General features: G+C 44.7%; 1 protein-coding gene across 1 annotated transcript in view; it reads right to left on the bottom strand.

Annotated features, from left to right (window-relative positions):
• The window catches only part of LOC138265937 (CD5 antigen-like), a 643,904-nt gene that overhangs the window by 145,890 nt on the left and 473,497 nt on the right, over nt 1-24,517 (bottom strand). The window contains exon 5 of the mRNA XM_069214135.1: nt 11,840-11,982. Coding sequence (XP_069070236.1) covers nt 11,840-11,982 — 143 coding nt within the window. The remainder of the gene's footprint in view (nt 1-11,839; nt 11,983-24,517) is intronic.

Genomic DNA, 24,517 nt, shown 5'->3' with positions numbered 1-24,517 from the left:
CATTCAAACCACACACATCCACCACACATAAGCATACTATACAGGCACCTGCTTCCACATCCGGCACACCTACACCTGGTAAGAGCACTCCCACAACCTCCACTCCCAGGCCTGCCTCCAAATGCCCTCCAACTGCACCTAAGAAGCTTTTCCTATCCCATGTTGACCTGTTTGAACCCACTGGCCCATCCCGCCTTGTCTCTAGACGTTCCCTTGTCCTTGTCCAGTCCACTCCTTCCTCGTCTAAGTCTGCCCCAGTCCGCCCTTCCAATTCCCATGCTTCATGGAAGAAGCCACGTGTTGGCCCAGGTCCCTCTGCCACCCCCGGTCAAGGCTCACTCCCCCTCCTTCCAAGGGCAAGCCCAACCCCCTCCACCTCCCAAACCTAAGCCCAAGACTCCCCCTTCCAGACTTAAGTCCCCACCCCTGCCACCCCCTGCCCCTGTTCCCTGAGGTGCCTGGATGCCCCATTGATGCCTCTTTTCAGTGGAGTACCCTTTGCAAACGTGGGAGTCAAGTTTGGGCTATATTGTCCCTTTAGGGACTTAACGAGGGACTGGCCAATTAGTTTTGTTATGTGTACTAGGCTGCGTTACTTACCGTCGCCATCTTCGTTGTCTGTCATTGTCCTGGAGCAATATGACAAGGACAAGCACTAGCATTATTTCAAACTCACGCTCGATGTCTGCGTTGGCGTGTTCTGTGTACCTCCGGTGAGTGTTTCCTTTTATATTGTTCATTTCCACTACGCTTTGCCTGGTGGTGGTTCCTGCCCAGGAACTGATGGTGGTGTGGTGTTTCATTACTTGGTGGGCGGGTAGGGCCTTTTCGCCGTCCTGTGGGTGGCCTCCTCCGTCGTCATCAGGACTACAAATGGATGGACAGCTACTTGTTTCTCATGTGCTTCATTATTTGGCGGTCCGGGCCGCCAGGCTGTTGGTGGTTGTTACCGCCACCGCCGGCGGTGCGGTGTTTCACACAATGTTCATAGTGATCACCTTAGTGTTTGTGGGGGAACAGTATGAAGTAATTCTTTTTCTACAGAGGGTGTAGGGGGAAATGCTCCTATTAATAATACTACTAATACTACAAGGAAGATAAGCAATACTGCACCCAACACATACCTACATCTACTATTCTTATTAGCTTTCATGATTTCTCTTATATCAGATCTTTCAAAGTGGAATGCAGCAGCAGCGGTGTATACTCCCTCAGTTTCACCTGTGCAAAGTGGCAAAACACAGTCCAGATGATGAACAGTTGATACATTTTTACAAGGTCTTTATGAGACATCCATGGTCATACTCCTTGTTCTTCCCAAGGGCAACCCTCTTTCCTTCTTACACTTGGTATTCTTTTTAATTGCCTAACAAAGTCAATGCAAAGACTGCTAAGTTCAAAGTCACTGATAGTGACATTCAGAATGTAATACTCTGATCTTTCCAACAGCACAGGCACCTCAAAATAGAATTCTAACACAATGTTTAGGTCAAGGAGGTTCAGTTGAATCAGCAGAGCTATCCAAAAACGTTCTCTCTCCATCTGCAGCAAAGTATGTCCATTCAGGTGAGGAGTACCTCCGACAGGCCACTCTTGTTCTGTTTGATCTCTTTAGTGCCAATCTTCTATTCTCACTTTCACTTTGATGAGAGGTCTCAATGTTCTCAGGGATTGTTTGAGGCACACATGTTTTAGGTAAACTCAATTTCTCTCTCTGTTTCTTTCTGGGCCATTAGTCTCCAGCTTTCACTCGCTTTCTCATAGCACAAGGTCCTTCATCAGGGACTGAATCTGAATTTGACTTGTTCACCACCACAGGACAGGATTAAATTGTTTCAGCTTTGACTGTGGTTTGCCCCCTCGGAATGGCCATGTTCTGTTTCCGGCTCTGTTTCATCCCCAACAGCGTGATTAACCTGCTCCTGCCGTCTCTTTGCACCACTAATACCCCTGAAACAGGTGCTTTCATATCAAGGGGACACTCGACTCTGCTAGTATGAGAAGCATGAATCCTATTAGAGAGACTGCCACACTTCACAGTAGTCGTTGTTACCAGGATGACTTGATATGGTCCGTGTCAATAAGGTTCCAAACATATCTTTCTTACGTGTTTCTTCACCAAGACCCAGTCACTGGGACTGAGGTCATGGCACTGTTCTTGATGATGAGACAGAACTCATCATGTCAGCTAGCTCTTTACATTAGTCAAGAACAGTATTATCTGTAATGTTCACAAGTACATTCACAGGGATAGCTGGCAATCTCATGGCCTTATTCATGATGATCTCATGGGGGACAGTCCTGTCTTCTGATCAGGTACATTGTGAAGAATCATCAACACAAGAGGCAAAGCATCAGGGCATTTCAGAGATGTCGAAGCACATATCTTGCCAGTCCAGATTTCAATGTCCCATTCACCCGTTCAACAAGAACCAAAGCCTCAAGTCTACAGTTGCAGTATAGTCTCTGTTCCACTTGCAATGATGCATAGAACAGTCTCAGGACCTCATTAATAAAATCAGTTCTGTGATCTAATTCCAGAGACGCTGGAAAGCCGAACCTGGGTTTAAGCTCTCTCAAGAACAGTTTTTCTACAGTGAGATGCATACAATCACCAGGGCATATCTCAGCCCATTACACAGAGGCATCTTGATAAAGTCCAACTGCATCCTGTTAAAAGGTGCTCCTGACCTTCCTATGCGACTCAGTTTTACTGCAGTCTTCATTCCAACATTGTCCTGCTGGCACACAACCCAGATATGACACAACACCTCAGCCATCAACCTGTACTTGGGATTAAGCCATGTTTGCCTAAACAACCTCACCATGATGTCTCTACCAACATGAGCTAGACCGTGAAAATGCCTCGCAATTGGGGGTAACAAACTCTTTAACATCACTGGCCTTCCATCCATTGAAACTCAAATGTCATCATCTCTTTTCACACAGCCTGCTCTGACGCAACTCTGCTGATTTTCCACTGACACTTTTTCATGAAGCCTCTTTGCCTCTTCCCATGTTTCTGCAGGGACTAACACAAGGTTGTAATTGGTCTGGTCCATCCCCTACTTAGTATACTCTCCACTAAAGGTACGGACTTTGTGAGCACACTACTTTGTGACCTCATCAGCATAATCATTACTTAATGTCACATGATCATTCCCACTATGGTGTGCAGGGCACCTGACTACTGCAACCTATTCAGATAACTGTAGCGCTTCACCATTCTGGGTTAGGGATCCGAAAGATGTAATGACCCCCCTTTGGGACCACGATTGTCTGAAGTCATGAACAACACCAAAGCCGTACTGTCAGTAAATTTGGTCACTTTCAGCTGGTCAGAAACACAGCAAACCCTTTTAAGAGCAATCAAAGCGGCCTCTTGTGCAGAGAATATTCCTTCAGCCAGAAGCTTCAACAACACCTAAAATTTGGCAGATGGAATAAGCAGATCTCAAACTTTCTCCATAAATATGAGCCATCAAGGTATAACACAACATTAGACTCAGGTAGTGGCTCATCTCGTATATCTGGTCTTGGTTTGGTGCAAAGTTCAATAACATCGAGACAATCATGATCCACTTCACACTCATCATTTTCATGATCAGGTACAGAGAACAAGGTGGCAGGATTTAGAACACTGCATCGCTTGACAGTCATGTTTTCCGCTGCAAGAATAATCTGCTTATACTTGGTAAGGCAGCTACTTGTCATTTGCTGGTTTCTATTACTTGTCAACAATAACTCCACAGAATGTGGAACACACACAGCTAACAGGTGACCAATAAGGTTATTTCTCACACCTCTCTATGCTGGCACTGATAGCTGCCACCACTTTAAGGCAACCAGGCACCATGGAAGTCAACCGGATCAAGGGTACCAGAAAAATAAGTCAAATACCTTCTAGCATTTCCATGCATGTGTGTAAGCACTGAGAGAGCAGAGCACTCCCTCTCGCTGGAGGAAAGTAAAAGTGGCTTACTGTAGTCAGACATTCCCAGTGCTTCTGTGGCACGACAGATACATTCTTTCATCTCTAGGAAGGCAATTAAGCAATCCTTAACCCAGGGTACCGGACTCTGTATAGGCTTTGCCACTATGGAAAAGTTGGGTATCCACTGGCCACAGTAGTCCACTATTCCCAAAATGACCTGATTTCTCTCTGTTTGGTTGGCAGATTCATTCTTTCTTGTGGCATTTTCTTTCCCCTTTCTCAATGTGATGTCTAAGATACTGAAACTCTTTCTGGTGATACTGCAGCTATCCTGGGGATACTTTGGCCCTCATTATGAACACAGCAGTAAAAACCGTCAACCGCTGTGGCGACGGCGAACAGAAGACCGCCATTGGCGGTAAACAGAAACCCATCATATGATGAAAAAATCTGAAACCAACAAAAATCTCCCTGCCACCAGTCACCGCCAGGACCTTGTCAACAGAAATGCTGGACCTCCAACCCTGCCACCACCGAGCACACAAACACCTGCCCTCCAAATAATGAAGTATAAACCACCACTGCGGTCAGTGGAAGCCGAACAACCACTGGCGGTACAGACTGCCACGGGTGGCAAGTGGACCCGACAGCAAGAAATGCATGCATTGGCAAGTTTGAAACCCATACCCCTGTCACACATCCATAACACTATAAAACATTCACAGACACACCCCACAATCCTTTGCAACAAAATTAGGCCAACTAATACAGAGAACCCCAGAAAAGCAGACACCGAATCCACAATACACGATACATACACCCAACCACACAAGAGCACCCTTACCTAGATCCACACAAGACACCATTCACAACACTCACCATGGCACCCCCCCAAACACCCACGCTTCACAGAAAGGGAGCTGAGGACCATGGTGGATGAGATCCTAAAGGTGGAGCCACAATTATTTGGGGCACAGGTCCAGTACACACCCATCGCCAGGAAAATGGAGCTATGGCAGACAATAGTCAACAAGGTCAATGCAGTGGGTCACCATCCACACACCAGGGATGACATCCGCAAGCGATGGAACGACCTGCGTGGAAAGGTCAGGTCCATGGCATCCAGGCACCACACTGCAGTCCAGAAGACTGGGGGAGGACCTCCACCAACACCACCCAACTACACTGACTGGGAGGAAAAGGTACTGGACATCCTGCGCCATGAGGGACTCACTGGACTCACTGGAGGAATGGACTAGGGTAAGTCATCTACAATTACCCCATATCCATCACACCTGGAATGCATGCACCACCTCACCCCTCCAACTACCACCAGGACCACAACTCCACCCAGGCCACAATCACCCCATCCAGTCCCCCTGCATGCCCACAAACCCACTAACTGGCCCACATCCCTCCCCCTGTGCACAGCCACACACCCCTGCAAGGAATCACAATGGCCTACAGCACCCACAATGCACCTCGACATCCTAAGCAAAAAGCAATGCTAACCTCACGAAAGCATCCTGCATGGCCCCAAAGTGTGAAAACCTGCACAACACTGCCCAGTCCTGTGCACCCGATCCGATCATGAAATTATAACAGACATGTCCATTCCCCCCAACAGGCACCACCACCCATGCAACTCTGACGGACAGGACAAGGAGTGGCAGTGCCCCACAGGGAGACAGAGGCACCTCCCAGGACACTGGGGATGGAACCCTGGACATTGACGATCACCCTTGCCCCTCACACAGTCCTGGATTGTCACCATCCAGCAGCCCCACCCAGGATACCACTGACACCCCTACCACCCAGCCATTAACATCAGCCCAGGGCAACTGTTCCCACACCTGTGTATCCAGGCCACAGACTGGTGGAACACATGGACAGAGGCCACAGTCACGCCCTACAAACAGGCAGGAAGAAAATGGCCCCAGTACAAGTGGTACCGCCAGACCTGTGCAGGGGACACAGGCACAGGGGGCTAGGCCCAGTGGGAGGGCATCAGTGGCCCCGGGGGGAGGCCACAGGATGGATGCCGCACCCCAGGCCAAATCAGCTCCATCAGCTGCTGTGACAAAACCTAAGCCCCCTCCACCTTACAAACGGAAATCTAAGCCCCCCTCCCAGTCGTAAATTCCTACCCCACCCCCTCCTCCCCCTGCCCCAGTTCCTTGAGGTGCCTGGATGCCCCATTGTTGCCCCTATGAAGTGGAGTACTGTTGCACTTGTGGGAGTCAAGTTGGGGTCATTGTGGCCCTTCTGACTTCTTTTACTAAGAACTGGCCATTGGCCTTCTATGCACTTCTGTTGCTCATTGAGCACAATAAAGGTTAATGTGTGTCCTGTGTTGTTTGAGGCACACTCTGGATCCGTGGTTTCTCGTTTCATTGTTTGGGGGTGTATGTACTTTGGGCAGGATGGATTTGCCTTGTGTCGGGTAAGCACCTCTTGCTGTGGGGTGTATGGTTTGTGCTGCTGTGAAGGGTTCTGGGAGCGTTGCAGAATGGGTGGAGTGGGTGGGTATATTACTGTGCCCTTTCTTCCCTTGTTTAGTAGGTTGCGGTACTTACCGTCGTCATCTTCGGTCGTGGAGGTATATGGCAAAGAGCAGGGCTGGCATGATCTGCAACTCTCCCGCCATGTCTGCTTCGGTATGTTGTGTGAGCCTCCGGTGAGTGTTTCCTTATATTTGGTTCGTTTCTGCCTGGCTTTGCGTGGAGGTGGTTCCCGCCCCGGAACTAACAGCGGTCTAGTGCTTCATTATTTGATGGGCGGGTAGGGCCTTTCCGTCAGCCTGTGGGCGGGCTCTGCCATCGATGTCAGCACTCCTCTGCTGGCAGTGAGTGGTTTTCAAGATGCCTGTGTTACGGTTGGTTCATTATTTGGCAGTTCAGACCACACGTCTGGTGGCGGTTGTTACCGCCACTGCCGGCAGTGTGGTGTTTACAGCTGTGTTCATAATGAGGTCCTTTATGTCCATTCTCAGCCAAGTGGTTCAACAGTGCAATATTATCTCTTTTGCAAGCTTCTTCAGTATTCAACCCCACCAATAAGTACTGTATTAAGGCTGAATTGCAAGGCATGACCGGGTACTCCAAATTTGTCTTACAAATATGGTTGAGAATGGATGGGCTCTCAGTATACCCCTGTGGGACTCAGCAACATGCCACAACACGATTTCCCAAACTGAAATGCGAAGATGAACTGACTGTTCTCATGCAAAAGTATTGAAAAGAAGGCTTGGCACAAATTACAGTGAACCACTCAGCCTCACATGGAATTTGAAACAATATCACAGCTAGATTTGGTACCATGGGACAACAAGGAACAACAATATTGCTCACCCTTCACAGGTCCTGCACAATTCAGTACTTACCATTTGGCTCCTGTAAGCCCGTAATGGGTGAATTGCAAGAATTTACCATAATTTCCTCAAAGAATCGTTGTTGAATTTTGGACTTGATCACTTGAGTTATCCCAGCATTTGTTTCAGGTGTCAAATTGCACTGGGGGGTTTTAGGGTATTCAGGATGTTGCTTTTCTCTGATTTAAACAGGCTTAGCAACCTTTATAAGTTCAATGTCCTTTCCTGAAGCCCCAAACTTCATGCTTAACTGTGTCTTTAAGATCTAGCGATAAATCATAAATTTATAACAGAGCTGTAAGATCCATCGTTTGCCAATTTAAAGGTGGCGTCCTTATCATGAGACTGCATCCGTATGCTTGCTGGCATATAAAGGATGACACAGTTCAACTTGTAAAGAAGATCCATTTCTAGAAGTTTCACTGGGCTGGAATCACACATCACAAATTGATGATTCTTTTCATAGGCACTTGGCTGTTTCCTGGGTTGTCATTCACCACTCCTACAACTTGGACCATTTTTCCAGAGAGGGGTAGATTTGAAATTTCTACTTTTCTTAAAGTATTACAGGTAGCACCAGTGTCAACCAAAAATGACACGTGCTGGCCATTCACTTCACCATCAACAAATGGATCCCTCTTCTCTAATTCCAAAACTGTGCAAAGTACTCAATCTTTCTCCCCTCTCAGGCACCATCATGCTGACTGATCAGAGCCATATTTCTCGACTGTCTCAAAGATGGGAAACTGTTAAAAGGGATTATTGTCTTGTAAAACATTTGCGTTTATATTTGGGACTTAGATTGAATTCAGTCTAGGACCATTAGCATTTTGCTGTGGCATCAGGGTTGTGGAGCCAGCATTACTTGAGCTTGTGGCACACTGTAATTCTGCCCTCTCTGAACATTTTGCATTTTATGGGGGTGTTATAATTAGATGATACAAATCCTGTATTCTTTAGCTGATTGGCTGGATTATGACAACATTCCCAATTCCAATGCCCCAGCTTGTTGCAAAAATGACAAGGGGTTGCCTTCTTCAAACTATTAACATCCATCCCTGTGCTCGAACAACTGGAACTCCTCGACCTCTACCCTGCATTAGATTTGGTCCCTGTTGATACACTCCTTGCATAGTCCCAACATTCCCTACAAATGGCTGGACTCAGCTACTTCTCTGAGCAGTCTTCATCTGGGCAATCACTGACTTCTTCAGCTTCTTCTGCTCCTTTTTAATTTCATAACTACAATACTTTGCATACATCAAGATCTAATCAACTGATATGTTCTGCCAACAAATCAAATGTTACTGAATTATCATGCTAATCTCCGGTCTCATTCCTTTCACAAACCTTGACAAAAAATGTCACAAACCTTTCAACTTGCTTCTACCAGTCCACTGGCTTTTCTCTCAGTTTTGGGAAGTCATTAGTGAATGATACAAGATCCCTTATACTCCCAGACACATGTGCATAACCTTCACCAGGCACTTCTCTAGACGGGTAATCTGTTGCACTCAAGTCTCCCTCTAAAGGAAGCGGTTGGATATTTCTTTCTTGCCCATCAAGCTTCCCATTTATCTAAATCATTCTATTTCTGAATATTTTGAATCAATTCTTTAATTTGTATTTTCACCCCTGAAGTGATCAAACAGGTTATATCCTCCTCATTGAAACATGCACAATATCTCTTCTGTAAAACTCTGGGCCTATTCAAATCTACCTCATACCTCTGAGCTAACTTTGTTAATTTGTCATAAACTTGTCCTGCGCGTCTAGTAACATCCATACTCATGAACACAAGTTAATTTTCATGACAAGTATCTAAACAAGACATTTCAAGGTTCCCGCTAACCACCTTGTCTAATTTTAATTTTGCCACATCTATCAAGTTCCCTCTCTCCGGTGACTGAATTGTTCTCTGACTCACCTCCGTACTCACACTTTCTCTTGAAAGAGTGTTCGCTTTAAAAGATTTCAACCACTCATTAATTTCCTTGGTATTAAGACTCTGTGTTACTATAAGGAATTTAGTCATATTTCTATCTTCATGGGCACCATTACTAGAAGTTAAAGGTGGCTCCCATACAGGTGTTCCAGAAGTCAGCATTCTCTAGTATGCACCTAGGGAACCACAACCTGAAAGATTCAAAGTCGAATCTGCACTCGCCGCACATGGAGAACTCGTGAGTTGGAAATAAAGGAATAAATTAACTCGCACCATGACTCGCTATAACTTTATCTGATCCACTTGGGACAACCAAATTATAAGTCATCTTTCATGGACCCTCAGGCTTGTACATAGGGAACATAGGACCAATAGTAACTGGGGCAGTAAGAGCATCAACGGCGTTTTGGGCAGAATCAGTTAGTCCAAAAATTCCTGAACCCTCTACCCTTGGTTCAAAATGGACATTTGTTGGATGGAGGTTCTGATAAAAGCACATCTAAAAGGCTGTCTCCTGAATCACTGTCACTGACTGCAATCATATCATCTGGTTACTTTCACGTTCCCTCTTTTTGTTTCCTATCTCATTTCCTTCTCTCTCTCACACATGGTTTTCTCATCAAAGTTGGATACACTCTAACTCCCTTTATCATATCAGTCCTCCATCTTTTCATTTCAGCATCCCATCTAGCATCAGCAAAGGTGTTCATTGCCCCTCCGCCTTCACCTTGATATTTCTCTTTCTCTCTAACAAGAGCAGCACCTTCCTTATCATTAAGTGCTTTATACTGTGCAGGTGTACGGAGTTGTTTCATCTCATTTAACACTCTCCTTAGATTTTCAATAATTCTCAAATTGAATGTGCCATATTGTGGAAACCTCAATGCACCTTTGCTTTCTATGATCTTGTGCCATTGACCAAACTAAATACATGTTTGGAGCCTTACATTTATCGCCATATAATGACCAGGCCTATCTTCGGAGGCACCTCTTCTCTCTCTCCTTACTAGGTATAAGCATTACTCCTCTAAAGAAGTCTGGTATAACCTTAAAACATTTCATTTTTCCCAAGCAAGTATTGATAATCACAGTAAAACTATGTTTTGGATAAGGAAGCAACACCGTATTCACAATCTCTTGTTCAGTATTAACAATTCCCCTTATGACATTTACAACCAATAGCTATAAGGCATCACACTAATGGACCTATACCAGTATGGCACACTGTGACGTCAAATCTTGCTTCTTCCATCGACTTAACCTCCTTCACAATCTGCACGCACTCACTCTCCTCAACATCAGACACATTTCGCAAAATACAATACAGTAACCTTTGTCTGCTCCACTAAAGAATCAACAGTGTCCAGTCATCAAACACTTTGAATGAAACCTTGACCTGCGGGGTATTATCCAGAATAGTATAGGCTTAGCCTGCACACTAAGATCCACTACACCAACCACCTCACATTCATACAAAAATAAAGTTCCTATCATAATTGTGCAGTTGACAATGTCTCATGACAAGCACCACCAAACTTAGCAGACAATCACATTATGGTGCCTTCTACACCTTTTAATAGTATCCTGGGATCTTAGGTCACATCGGACCCAATAACAACTTCAACTTCTTTTTGCTAAACACCACACTCCCACAACCCTCAACACTCAAAACATCTCCACAAAACACCAACCAAATTCATAAATACCGCAAGCTAAACATGAACCACTGCAATTTGTGACTGTATTGATACTCACTCCTTCACTGCTAATAGGACTCTCTCTCAAATCTCTAAAACCCTGACGATCCTCCAAAGTGTGGACATGGGGACTAGGGACTGGGCTTTGGGGACTAGTAGAATAAAAGGTTCATGTAATCCTTACATGGGGATCCTAACCCTCCTACTCTGCTACCATCCTGGCCCATTTTCTAGTTTCTTTGGTTCCGATGGACCTTTTTTAAGATTATAATACAATAAGTGGCAAATAACTGTAATTATATAACATTTGACTATAATTGAAATACATTGAATATAAATGCATGCATGTACTCAATTTCAATTGATTCATGTAATTACCAAAACATGCATAAACAATTTCTCCATTACTATTTTTGAGTGCACCTTGATTAATATGAATTCTAAGCACCAATTAATATAAATACATTAGGGCACACATTTCATTAACTGTTGGTTACATTTTACATCACTCCTGGAGCGTATAATAGCACAGCCAAAGTTATTTATTCTCACATATAAGGTGGTCCTCAAGCCATCAGATGGTGCCAAGAAGCCTACTAGTGCAGGAGCACTCTACATGTTCATACTCTTATTTAAATAGATAGAGCCATGCAACCAAGATCAGACAACATCAATACCTGACAGTCCACCCACCAATCAGAAAAAGGTACTGAATCAGTATTCACAAAACTCCCATTCCTGAACAGAGGATGCAGAGTTTCTCCTGAAAAGCAAGTTTCTGTAGAAATGGTAAAATTAGCAATGTAGCATGGCTGAATAAAGGTGTCAATGAGAGGGAAGGCTTAATTAAAGGAACACAATTTAAAAGGTTACAAAATCAGAATGTCACCTGCCTGTTTGCAAAGAACATGGGCTTTCCTTGGTGGCAGAGCATTAGAGCACAGAAATCCCCAATTGTCTTCTTTAAGGAACTCCACGTGCCCTTCACATTTCGAACGCCCTCCAACGAGGCGAACCGTCTCATTCCAATTATAATCTAGATGAGAGAATCATCAAAACTTTTTAGAGAGCATTAATCAACACAAATTATGTGCATTCAACATGAAAACCATGACAAAATCCCTCACAACGCTAAAGTCACTGTAACATTAAATGAAGAACAATGTGAGATGCGCAGTGCTTGGTTGCAACATAAATAACAGGCACATCTTTTTGGGAAATGTGAAATCACAGTTGAGGACTAGGCATCATTTATCACCTGCAATCTATTGAATGAACTTAAATTATGTCATTTTTTTGTTGAAAGATAATACCTAGGCCAGGGCCAGCTTTAGGAGGGTGCGAGTGGTGCCACCACCTGGGACATGAGCTTGGGGGTGTCCAGGAATTTTCGGACAACAATAAAAATGCCAAGATAATTTTAGTGATTTATAACCCTCCTTAAAAAAAAAGGTGTTTTGACTATTGACTTGTTCCATACAGATCACAGAGCTGCATTTTATGCAGATAGCTCAGTGGGTTACTGCGTTTGGTACAGAGAGCCTTTTGTTACATGGAGCTCATGCATTACAATCCTGATGTAGCACAGGGAGCTATGCCCTGTCATCATAGAGATACAAGCAAACTGCAAGCTTTAGGTTAGAATGTTATCCCCCCCACCCAGTTTTTCATAATCCTAATGTTGCTAAAAGGAATCAGTTGGGAATAAATAAATTCTAATTAATGAAGCCAAACCCAACCACTCTATTACATTTGGAATCTTCAGTTTGTGCTTCTCCAGACCAAATACTATTCAAATATACTGCCTATCAGTAAGTATGACATGGGACTCCTACGCCTTGGCATCCTCTCTGTCTTAAGTAACATTTCCTATAAATTGAGTTAAACACATTGGGCCTCATTATGAGTTTGACAGTCTGACGGTAGGACCGCTGCGGTGGTGGCTGCCGAAAGACTGCCATTTTGGTGGTCATCCGACTGCCGTATTAAGAGTTACACAGCTCAGCCTGCCAAAAAACAGCCACATTTCCGAAACGGACAGACACTGGTTGACGGAAAAAAGGTGGTTCGACCACCAGCCCGACAAAAATCAACGGATCTAATTATGATCCACAAATCATAAGAGCAGTTCTTCCATTGCAGAAAACCATTGGCAATGTGAACCACGACTGTCTGAAGTCACATCAGTCAGAACATTACACCTCATTGGATAGTTTGAACACCCCACACCTGACAAACATTCACACAACCGACACACCTTCACACTGCACTATAAAACACACCCCTACACAACCCACAATCCTTTGCAACCAGAACACGCTCACAGCCAAAGAGTAGTCAAAAATAAAAAAAACTAGCAAAAAATATAGGCAAACCTACACATTACACTCAGCACACATCCTGAATTTGCACAACATACACAACACACAATTTACAAAACCACACAATAAACAACAACTGTCACCCACTCACATCACAGCACCCACATCTCATCACAAACATTATTCATCCCCTGATTGTCTACCTCACTGTCTCTACCACCACTACCATGTCCCCACAAAAACACCCACGTTTCACTGATGATGAGTTGAGGGTCATAGTGGAAGAAATTGTCAAGGTAGAGCTATATCTATTCTGAGCACATGTCCAGCAAATATCAATAGCCAAGAAAATGGAGTTGTGCAAAGGAAAATCAATCGGGTGAATGCAGTAGGCAGCTACCCACGCACAAGGGAGGACATCAGGAAGAGGTGGAACGAAATAAGGGAGAGGCTACATTCCATAGCATCCAGGCACCAGCGGCAGGCCCAAAATGCCATCCTGGCTTCCATTGATGGGGTGCTGAGTGACATCAACACTACCCTGAGTTGCTTTGGCACATGCCATCAGGCCTCTTCTACAAGCCATGTTAGATTGGGCCCCTCAACATCTGTGGCTGCTCCTGGAATTGAGGCCCTGCCAGGGGAAGGGAATGCCTCAGACACCCCACCCTCTGTAGAACACCCTGCCAATGTAGACATCCTCCCAGACATCCAGGAGAAGCAGATTCCAAGACTGAACCTCTCCTGATTAGTTCCCCTTGTGTGTGATTGATACAACATGTTGACTGTTCCAATACCTAATTCCATTTCATTCATGGTACAAGGACACTGGACTTGTGAAATGGTGTAGCTGCTACTCTGAGGATTTCATCCACCATGACAGAACCCTTCACTGTTAACTTTATTTCATGTCTGTTTCAAGTCACTCATTTTGTTGTTCCCTCCCCAATAAATACCACTTACTCACAGATATGGTGTAAGTGTGATGTGTTAACCATATACAACTGGCATATTTAACAACTATCGTACCAAAATGTTCCTCTCCAATGTTATACCTCTGTTATGGTCATCACATCTGTACTGGACAATCAGGATACATATTGCATTGGGATTGTAACATACACATTAATCAAGTCACCTGTATTGTGCATCTCAACATATTTATTTGGAGCATGGCAATAAGCACATTGTGAAGTCATGCTGTGGACTTCAGTGTTTCAGCTTAGGTGTCATTCACTACCAACCTACACAATACAGCAGTTAGGGATATGGCAGTCTATCACCACCCCAGGAGGCAGACAGATTGTTTCATTGTATCATCAGTTAAAGCCTTATCACATAACCATACATCATCCTCCTAAATGATCATACTCCATGAAACAGACAGAGGTAAGTACTAATCTCCCTAGTCATGGAACATTCCACTTACCATATCAGGTATCTGTAGGCTTGCACTCACCTACGTCTGTCTTCAGACACATGCACATTTGTTTGCAATTAGAAAACACACTGACAGCTATGCACAAGTTAGGTCACATACAACACAAACCATAATGATGGTAGAGTGTCTGGATATTACATCATAACATGTGTTAGACACAAATGGACACACACATGCCGCCATGTGAGCCACCCCCATCACAACACAGGTCTATTTTGTGGGAAAGGACACTTCCAAACCACTGTCCTGATAGTCTGAGCATAGAATTCACACACCACGAATCTGATGCAAAACAGTAACTGGTCTAATCCATGTCCACTGCTCATGTCTTTCTGCAAATCCTATCTGCCTGTGACACTGTATGACAATGCCAAATGAGGATGAGCCAAACAGCCAATCTGCAAATCGGTGATCAATAAAGATAAGGTATGTGCCAGGGTGGAGCACAAACATCACAAATTTCTATTCATAACTACAAAAGTGACTTTGAGTGTGCATTTTCTGAACAATAGACTTAGGGGGTTATTCCGTACCAAATGTGCCGGATATACCAACAGCCGTATTACGAGTTCCATAGGATATAATGGACTCGTGATACGGCTGGTGGTATATCTGTCACTTTACCGTCACTTTTGGGATGGATTAACACCTCCTCCAAAGTTGTAATAACCCCCTAAGTACATAACTGTTCTGTACACAACTTGAAGGAACATTAGGCATGCATATCTGAGCCATGAACTTTGGAGCCACTTAAGACAACACTGATGGTGGTAAAAAGAACATTACATGGCATGAACTACCTCAACAATACCCCATGGAATCTCATTTGTAACATCACATCACCTACCTTGAGTCAGCCGAAGTACTGATTGATGACATCGAAGTACTGATTGATGACATCTGCCCTAATGTCTCCAGCTTCATCCTCATCATGCTCATCCTCACTTGGCATATCTGCATTTCCACCCACAGGATCTGCTGGCTCCCCCTCATCTGGGATGAATGGTACCTCAGGGCAAGGTTGTGGAGCATGTAGCAGGCAACAATTATTTGACATACCTTGTAAGGTAAGTAGAGGAGGGCTCCTCCAGATTTGTCTATGCAGTGAAATCTTACCTTCAGGAGCCCAAAAGTCTACTCAGTACACACCTTGTCCTTCTGTGGGCCTCACTGAAGCGGACTTCCCCTGGCATGGTTGAGTACCTCACTGGTGTCAATAACCAAGGATGGTTTGGGTAGCCAAGTCCCCTGTAAGATATAGTTTCACCGATCTGAACTTTAATCTTGGACATCCACATGTATTGTAGCAGGAAAAAAGGTACAGATGCACATGGCATACATGACTTACCAACCAGCCGGGCCCTCTCTGTGTATAGTCGTGCCATCAGCAGTGGATATTGCTGTTCCACATGATTAAGGAATCATGGACTGTTTCTGGATACCTTGCACAAACTTGGATTGGAAGTTTTTCCAGTTCCTCTATACCTGTTCATTTGCACTTGGGGGATCAAGGCTACATGGGTGCCATCTATGGCTCAAATAACATGTGGAATGTGTCCCAAAGCATAGAAATCTGCCTTCATGTGGGCCAAATCCTCACGTTGGGGAAATACGATGTAGCTGTCCAGGTATTTCAACAATGCAGACAGTACAGCCTTCAAAACCTGACTAAACATGGGCTGAGACATCCCTGCAGTTAGTGCCACTCTATTTGAAAGGACCCAGTGGCCAGGAAGTGCAGTACTGACATGACATGAATGATGGGAGGTATGCAATTGGGATTGTGAATGGCAGGCATCAGATCTGGCTCCAACTGATGAGAGCGATCCATCATTGTATGCCTATCCAGGCGATATATTTGGATTACATGTTGCACCTCCATGGTACACTGGAGGTTGCCTGCTCTCCTCAGGCCAGAGTACCTTTGTGGGACAACACCAGAATGTATGTGAATGACTCAATTCATACATCATAAGTATGACCACAACAACATCACACATATATCTGAACCATGTCACATGAAACAGTGAATAAGTGGTATTCAGCACATAGCAAGCCAAAATATGAAAGTGTATCGTATTCTAATCCCCTTAACCCTTACATGTACTCTACAAGGTGATAGATGTCACAGACAATGAAAGTTTCATCAACCCTGTAGACATGCAACACATATTATATGCACCTATACCATTTTCAGATTGTCATTAGTATGGCAACAACACTGTTAAATGCACATAAACACAAATTCCAAATTTCACTTCCTCTACTAACGACATGCACATTAATACTTGGAAATAGTGAGCTTGCACTTCACACATTGTCATAGATATGAGGTTTCAGTAAATGATGCAACTTTCAATGCTACATCATGCATATTTGAGCCCTAAAATGACAGGTGCCTGACCGACTGTACTTTGGTGGACATTCTCATTGGAACATATTGCTGCCTTTGGCGGACTTGGGCCAATGGTGATGTCCACCTGCGGTGTCGGCCCTGTACATGGCAGATTTATAGCCATGGCCAGATTCGACTGCCTTCTTAAGCACAATCCCTCACTTGACTCCTGACACTGCTGCCAGCAAGACCTCCACAACCTGAGCTGCTGTGTACTGCCTCTGGGAGCAATCAGCTAGATACGCTTGTGAAGGAGGTCCTACCCCTGTATGAACAGCTATATGGTGCACCAGAGAAGCAAGTGAGATCAATGCAATACCAATGGGTGAATGGTTGAGTGTATGATGAGGTAGATGAAATGTACACGAATGAAGGATTGAGCTATCATGTGTGGGTAGATGGTTTTGTGCACATGTGCATAGAAAGACTGTTACCCCTGTAACACAGTAGGTAGTGTGTGATGATTGTACCCTGATCCACATATGTACATTACAGTATTCAGATCTATGTGGGTGTGACAAACAGTTGTGAAGATGCACTATTTTAAGGACATACTTGTGGTCTGGACCTGTGTTTCTAGCCAAAACCTGGTATTGGGTATGAATGTTGTATGCCTGACTCCACTTAACACATGGCCAGACTGCAGAGGGTGACTTGCAAAAGAGTTTGAAGTGTGAGGAATGGTATGTTTGGCAACTTGCACTAACATGGTTGCTCAGCCTACTTGTTTTGGGATGGAGCATGTCTACATGACTTTCTCCTCTTGTTTGTGTCATCCATGCATGGCAATGCCCATCAAAAAAAGGGCATCTGGCTTGCCATCACCAAGAAAGTATGGATCCTGTGTGTCCACAGCCTGCAGATACTTACTTTCAAAAGCGGTGGGAGGACGTGAAACTGCTGGGCCCATAAGACCGCTGAGGCTCAGCTGGGGATGTCCTCCCAAGGACAAAGGGGTGCCCGTCAGACCTTGACCCCCCTAATGGCCCACATATTGGCAGTGGCCTACCCTGAGTTGAATGGGTGTTTGAGGGCTGTACAGCAGCCACAAGGGGGTAAGTACTGACTAAACTCTTTTACATTCCTCTGCAAGGTTAGTGTATGATGTGAAAGGCTCTAAGCTGTGGCAATGTGGTAACTGCAAAAGGTAAAATGTATCCTAGGAAAAACTATATGTGGACTCCTCAACATTGGTACATAGGTGTGCATATTGTGTTGTGTGTAGGGACACATTACTCACCTATGTCATCCCTTCTGGAAAGTAGCAATTGCTGATGGACATGTGACTGTGTCATATGTGTACCACTATACTGCTCTTATTACCCTTCTGGTTCTTCCCTGCCACCTACAAACCCATACTCCCAATATCCTGATGGTAAGTAGTCCTGGTCTTTGCCCTCAGCCAATTCAGATGCCCCTTGATCCATCTCTATGTGCAACATTGAGTCTGACAAGATGAGCAGATGCCTAATATTCCTGAGGCTTCCAATAAGTGTCAACTTATTGTGGGGCTGTGATCTCAATCCAACATTTCACATGCCACACTTGCTGCACTTACTCATACCTGTTAGGTGTCCTCACTAGAAAGTGAGGAATAAGCATTGGCACGTGTGATGTTTACTCAGAACAGACATTCTGCATGTGCTAAACCATGGTGGTAGAACTAGACTCCTACTGCAACCCATATCACTGATATGAGAGCACAGAATATTAGTACCATGTACATGTTCTTTGGATGGTAAGTGGCTACACGTCAATGCCCTCTTCCAATGTGTTATGGGCATGCTAAATAGCATTACAAAAAGGTCCAGCCCAAAGAGATTTCACAGGGTGAACAAGAGGAGTATTTTTTTATTTGTGTGGGAAAACCCTCACCCCCCAGGGTTACCCCTTTGTGGCATACTTCATCATTGGGTTTCCTCCTGTTCCGCTGGAATACGGGGCGTGCTACAACTGACGGAATACGTGGGAGCACTGTTGTAGTTTCATCAATGTGAACTTTAAAAGGGAGAGGAGTGGTGGGGTCTTAAGTGAGTTAAAAATACCTGCCTCTGGGTAATATTACTAATTTCATATGTCTCACAGGGGCAGTATGGTTAAAAAGGGGCGTCAGAGGTGGGGTATACTACCTTACCTCCTGGTCAGTCCACATGTTTCAGAGTCAAACCCCTAGACTCCTCTTCAGGACCAAGGTGGACTCCCTAATATGACTCCTTGATTGACTACCACCAGTAAAGACAATAACACTGAATGCTCTGTGGTATGGTGTGGAACACCTAACTAAAGTGAAATAATACCCAATAGAACTGATGTCCTTCTGAGATACCTGTGGAAACGAAAGAGCAAAGGTTATCATGGCCATCATATGTGTAGGGCTGCTATTTGTATTGCTTGTGGGTTTGGTGTCACTTTTTTGCAAACTCCACCCACTTGTGGGAAAAGGCACTCGTGAATCTCAAAAAAGGCAAATACAGGACATACTAAATTTAGAAAAACATATAAACACACATAAACTTGTGAAGCACCTCTAAAACACACATGTGGTGCATGGGTGACCTACATTTTAGTGTCTACACTCTCATATCATAGATCCTCCGTGAGGGGTGTGTGCTTGGAGTCACACAATGAAAATATACATTGAATATTAGACTTACCAAATGGCCGCTTCTGTGGCACATTGTAAAGAGTGGTAAAAGGACCTGCTTCTTCAAAGCGAGACTCCCGCCTTGTGCCTATTGCTCACCTTCCAGGGGTCTGAAACACCATGACTCATGTGGGAGTGAAATTTATAAACTCACTGCAGCTGATGCATCTCAACCTGCTGCTGCGTGTGGCACTAGACCGCTCATTTTCCAAGATTGCGGTCTCCAGTGGGCCGGTGTATGAGTGCGAGGACCCCTAGATTAGGTGTTACTCACAAGCCTGTTTCGGCACAAAAGCTGGAAAACCAGGGTGGAAAAAAGGGAAGTGGGGGCTGCACTTTATACAACTTAAGGTTTTTGCGGCCTGAGACTACTGATCTTTTGTATGTAAGGGGATGGTAATGTACAGTATATTGATATCATCGTCAGGGAAATATGGCATTGCTGGTTATTTTGCATTACAGTTGTAGGGGTACATAGGTATTAGTGTTGCAGTAGCTGGGACAGTCTCATTGAGGCCTCATTGGTCTGTGCATAGTTTAAAGACCTAACGTTGGTCTCTTTCGAGCAGGAAGGATTCGCTAATAATCTCTTTGTAGTGTTCAAAGATAACCCATCGGTAACCCTCCACTGTGTGTGCTTTGTCAAGGTAATGAGTGAACATTTTTATGGTGGCTCGGCTACATCTCAGATTGCTCTGATGTACACAGCTGCAAGTTTTTACTTTACGGGTGGCCATCCCTATATAATGCAAATTGCATTTCTGGAGGGCATTCACAGTGCACTGACCGTCCTACACAGCCCCTTTCAGGCTCTGGCCTCCACTTTAATGGCAGCCAGTCACCTTTTGTCTACCATCACCCCCAAACCTTCCTCTTCCCAATCCCAAACCCAGTCAAAGCACACAAATATGCAGCCATGCATCCACCTCTGGATCCAAGGGTAGCTCAGACAAACATAAGCACCACAAAACAAACCACCACCATTCAGATGCACACACATCAACTGTCCCAACTTGGCTTGACACCCCCACCATCACAGACAGCACACCTGATACACACAACACCAACATTCACAGATCCAGCCACTATACTTATCCTACCCATAGACAGCACCACAGCAGACCCCCAGGCATCCACTCCAGTCACCACACCCGCAGACACCACAACCACTGACACTCCTACATGCAGCACATCCACCATATATGCGGTCACCATCCCAACAGTCACCCACCCACCACACCATCTCCCAGCACCTCCACCCCCTCATTCCAAGACACAAACACCCTCACTCACCCACCCACACAACAGACATCCAGCACCCACAAACATAACCTGCATAAACATGCACCCAGGACATCCACACCAATACCTCTTACAACCACTCCCTCTCCCTCCACACCCAAACCTTTTTGCTAGCAATGTTACTATGTGTCAAAAAAGGCTTCCTGTTGTAGATTTCCCTTTTCCCCTTTCCTGTGAGACCTCTAAAGTTTTGCTTCCGTCCCCAAGTCTGTCACTTGCAACTCCAAGGCCTCACCTGCCCCCTCTGCAGGTGAACATGCCCCTTCCCCTGCCAAGAAGTCTATCCCTTCCAAGAAAAGCCTATCCTATCCTAAGCCTAAACCTAAACCCCCCTCCCAAGCCACATCCCAAAGGCCCCCCTCCCAAACCTAAGCCTAAACTTCTTCCGCCACCACCCGATAATCACTAAGGTGCCTGCCTGCCCCCTTGATGCCCATACCTGTGGAGGTTAAATGTCAGTCAAGAGTCAAGTTCGGGGCACCCATATGTGCATTGTGTGCACAGTGTCTTTTCACTATGGACTGGCCTACGACCTTTAAGTTTTACATTACTCATTAATTAATATATCATTACCAACCTGTTGGTGGTTTTGAGGTTACATCTTTGTCCTGCAATTCTTTTCCTAGTGTAAAGTTGTTCCTGGCTGACATTGGTTGTATGTCAGTGTTTGTGTGTGTGTGGTGCTTGTGCTGCCTGCATTGTTTGATGCAGTATGTGACGTTGGGTGTTGTGCTTTTGTCCCACAGTGATAGCGTGTGTGGTGTGATGGGCATTTTTTTGTTCGACACATTTTGTTGTCATGTTATTGAGTGGTGTTTGTGTTGACATGTGTTTGTTGCTGTGTTCCATGGCTCGGTGTGTTTTGACAGTGTGCGTGTGCGTTTAGTGTATGCTATGATAGTTACGATGTGCTGTGTGTGATTGGTTTGGAGATTGATAAGTTGTGTGGTTTTGTGTGTTTGTTGCCTGTTGGTAGTAGGCTATGTTGAAAGTGTGATTTGTAACTGGATAGTGTCTACAGTGAGTGCTTGCCAACATATTGGCAATGGTATGGTTGTGGTGGTGTTGTGCCGCATTGTGTGTTATTGTGTGTAACCGGGCCCGTGCTGTGTTTCTGTGCGTAAGTGTGCGGTTTTGATGTGTGTGTTGGCCGAGGTGTGTGTACTGTGTATGTGTGTGTGTCTGTATGTGAATGTGCATGCCATTGTGTAATAGCATGTCGTTGTCGCCCTTCCACCACCTTCCCCATGGTATATTGTATGAGTGTACATACATTGAAATTATACAGCTGTTACAGGTAAGTGTGAGTACTTACGGTTGCTGTTGTCCTTGAAGATTTTGTTGTCTTAATGCAAGCAGGAGCAGCGGGATGACGTGTAATTCTGGTTCCATGGCAGCTCCGGACAAGCATGGCTTCCTGAAGGTGAGTGTCTCTTTTTATGCAGTTCGTTTCCGCTTCCTTTCCCATGGTGGTGCGACCGCAGCGGAAACGCTGGCAACGTGCTGCCTCGTAGTCCCTCCAGCAGTAACACGATATCTGCCAGCCTGCACGTGCCTACTGTCGTACGTTGCGGTCCTACCATAGTGGTGGTGCTGACGGTATTATGTTGGGAATACCGCCATGGTCATAATTTGGCAGTCTTCTCCGCCAGCCTGTTGGTGGTCCAACCACCACCGCCAACATGGCGGTCCTGAGACCGCCAAACTCATAATGAGCCACATTGTCTCTGTATAATGTGTGTCATGTAAAGTGTTCTGATATCCTACTCTAGTGAGAGTAGTGCTCAAAAACAAATTAAATAAACGTGAGAAGGGGACTACAGAGACGTGAGGGACACTGTTGAGGGTGGTAGTGGGGGAGTCTTTGGACAAGAAGCTCACTGGGTGGCAACAACAGACTGTCGCAATGGGCACCACCAGTGCTAAAGAAGGTCCTGACTCAGAACATTATTTTTCTCAAGTCTCAATTGTGAAACTTGGACAACACAAATGATTAGTGGGGCTTCCATTCCTCTCATGTTTAAGAAAAAGGAGAGATTTGATAGGTTGCCGTGCAATTTTCAATAAGAGGTTACTGTTGTATACTTGTACAATATCGTCCCATCTAAAGGTTGATCCTTTTCATTTAATGTTTAGTTCAAAAACAAGACTATTACCTATATTTTATCAAAATTCTAGATCCTATGTATGGAACTGTGTTATCATTTTTTCAGCATGTAACTCAGACATTTATGTTGGGTGGCACTAGAACCTATCTTTAAGGCATTCTGTCACAACTGTGCAATCTAAACTTTTTAAATTACATTGCTACAATGCTTGTTATTCAAGTGTGTTTTCGGACCCCGGGGAGGTGAGAATTAGGCAAAAAGTGGGAGTGTCTCTTTGATGAATGTGTGACTACAAGCACCCCTCCCCCGGAGGATCTATGTGGCAAAAGTGTAGACTCTAAAAGTTTTCCAGAAGGACATTGTTACCAATGGGTATTACTTTACTTTAGTTGTATGTACCACACCATACCACAGAGCATTTAATGTTAGTGCTTTCAATAGTGGTAGTTAATCAACGATCTACACTAGAGAGTCCACCTTGGTCATGAAGAGGGGTCTAGGGGTAGACTCCGAAACATGTAGTCCACTTAGGAGGTAAGGTACATAATATACACCCCTCCAACCCTGTTTTTACCATACCACCCCTGCGAAACATATAAAATTATTAATACCATCCAGAGTCAGGTATTATTAACTCACCTAAGACCCCACCACTCCTATCACTCTTAGAACTCACATTGATGAAACTTTAACAGTGCCCCCACATATTCCGTCAGTCGCAGCACACCTCCTTCTGCAGCAGAACGGGAGGAAACCCAATGATGAAGAATGCCACCAAGGGGCAAACCTGGTGAGTGAGGATTTTTCACACAAAGAAACTTTTTTTCCACCCTGTGGAAGTTCCTTTGGGCTGGGCCTTTTTGTAAAATTATTTAAGTCGAGTGACAGCAGAATACAACAGATATCATTGGGAAAATGGCACAATATTATGTGAAAATTATAAGAAATACAGTTAAGAGTATATTGAGTGATCTTTGAATGGCAGGCCATTCCTTGTGATCTAAAGTCACTGGAGATACCAGCCTGGGGATTGGTTCTAAGGTAATTGTAACTCACGTCCTCGACATGCACAGTTTGATAATCAATCATTTTATTGCAAATGTTGCAGTGATAATATCAATGATGTCATAGAGGATGTCATTAGTGATGTAACATGTGGGGTAAGTAGCAGTGAATGACAAGGGCGCAAGTTATAGTTAACAGGCTCTACTACCAACCCTCATTAGGCACCCAACCCCAAGCCATGCACGCCCTTTGACCATGATGAGCGGAGTTGTCCGCAGGGCTTAGCCGCCTTTCGTCGTGTGAGGCAGGGGGTGGCCACAGGCATTTTTTAACACAGATTTCCAGAGAAAACATC

This window comes from Pleurodeles waltl, chromosome 11 (assembly GCF_031143425.1).
Source record: "Pleurodeles waltl isolate 20211129_DDA chromosome 11, aPleWal1.hap1.20221129, whole genome shotgun sequence".
NCBI lineage: Eukaryota > Metazoa > Chordata > Amphibia > Caudata > Salamandridae > Pleurodeles > Pleurodeles waltl.
This window is presented reverse-complemented; position numbering and strand designations above follow the sequence as displayed.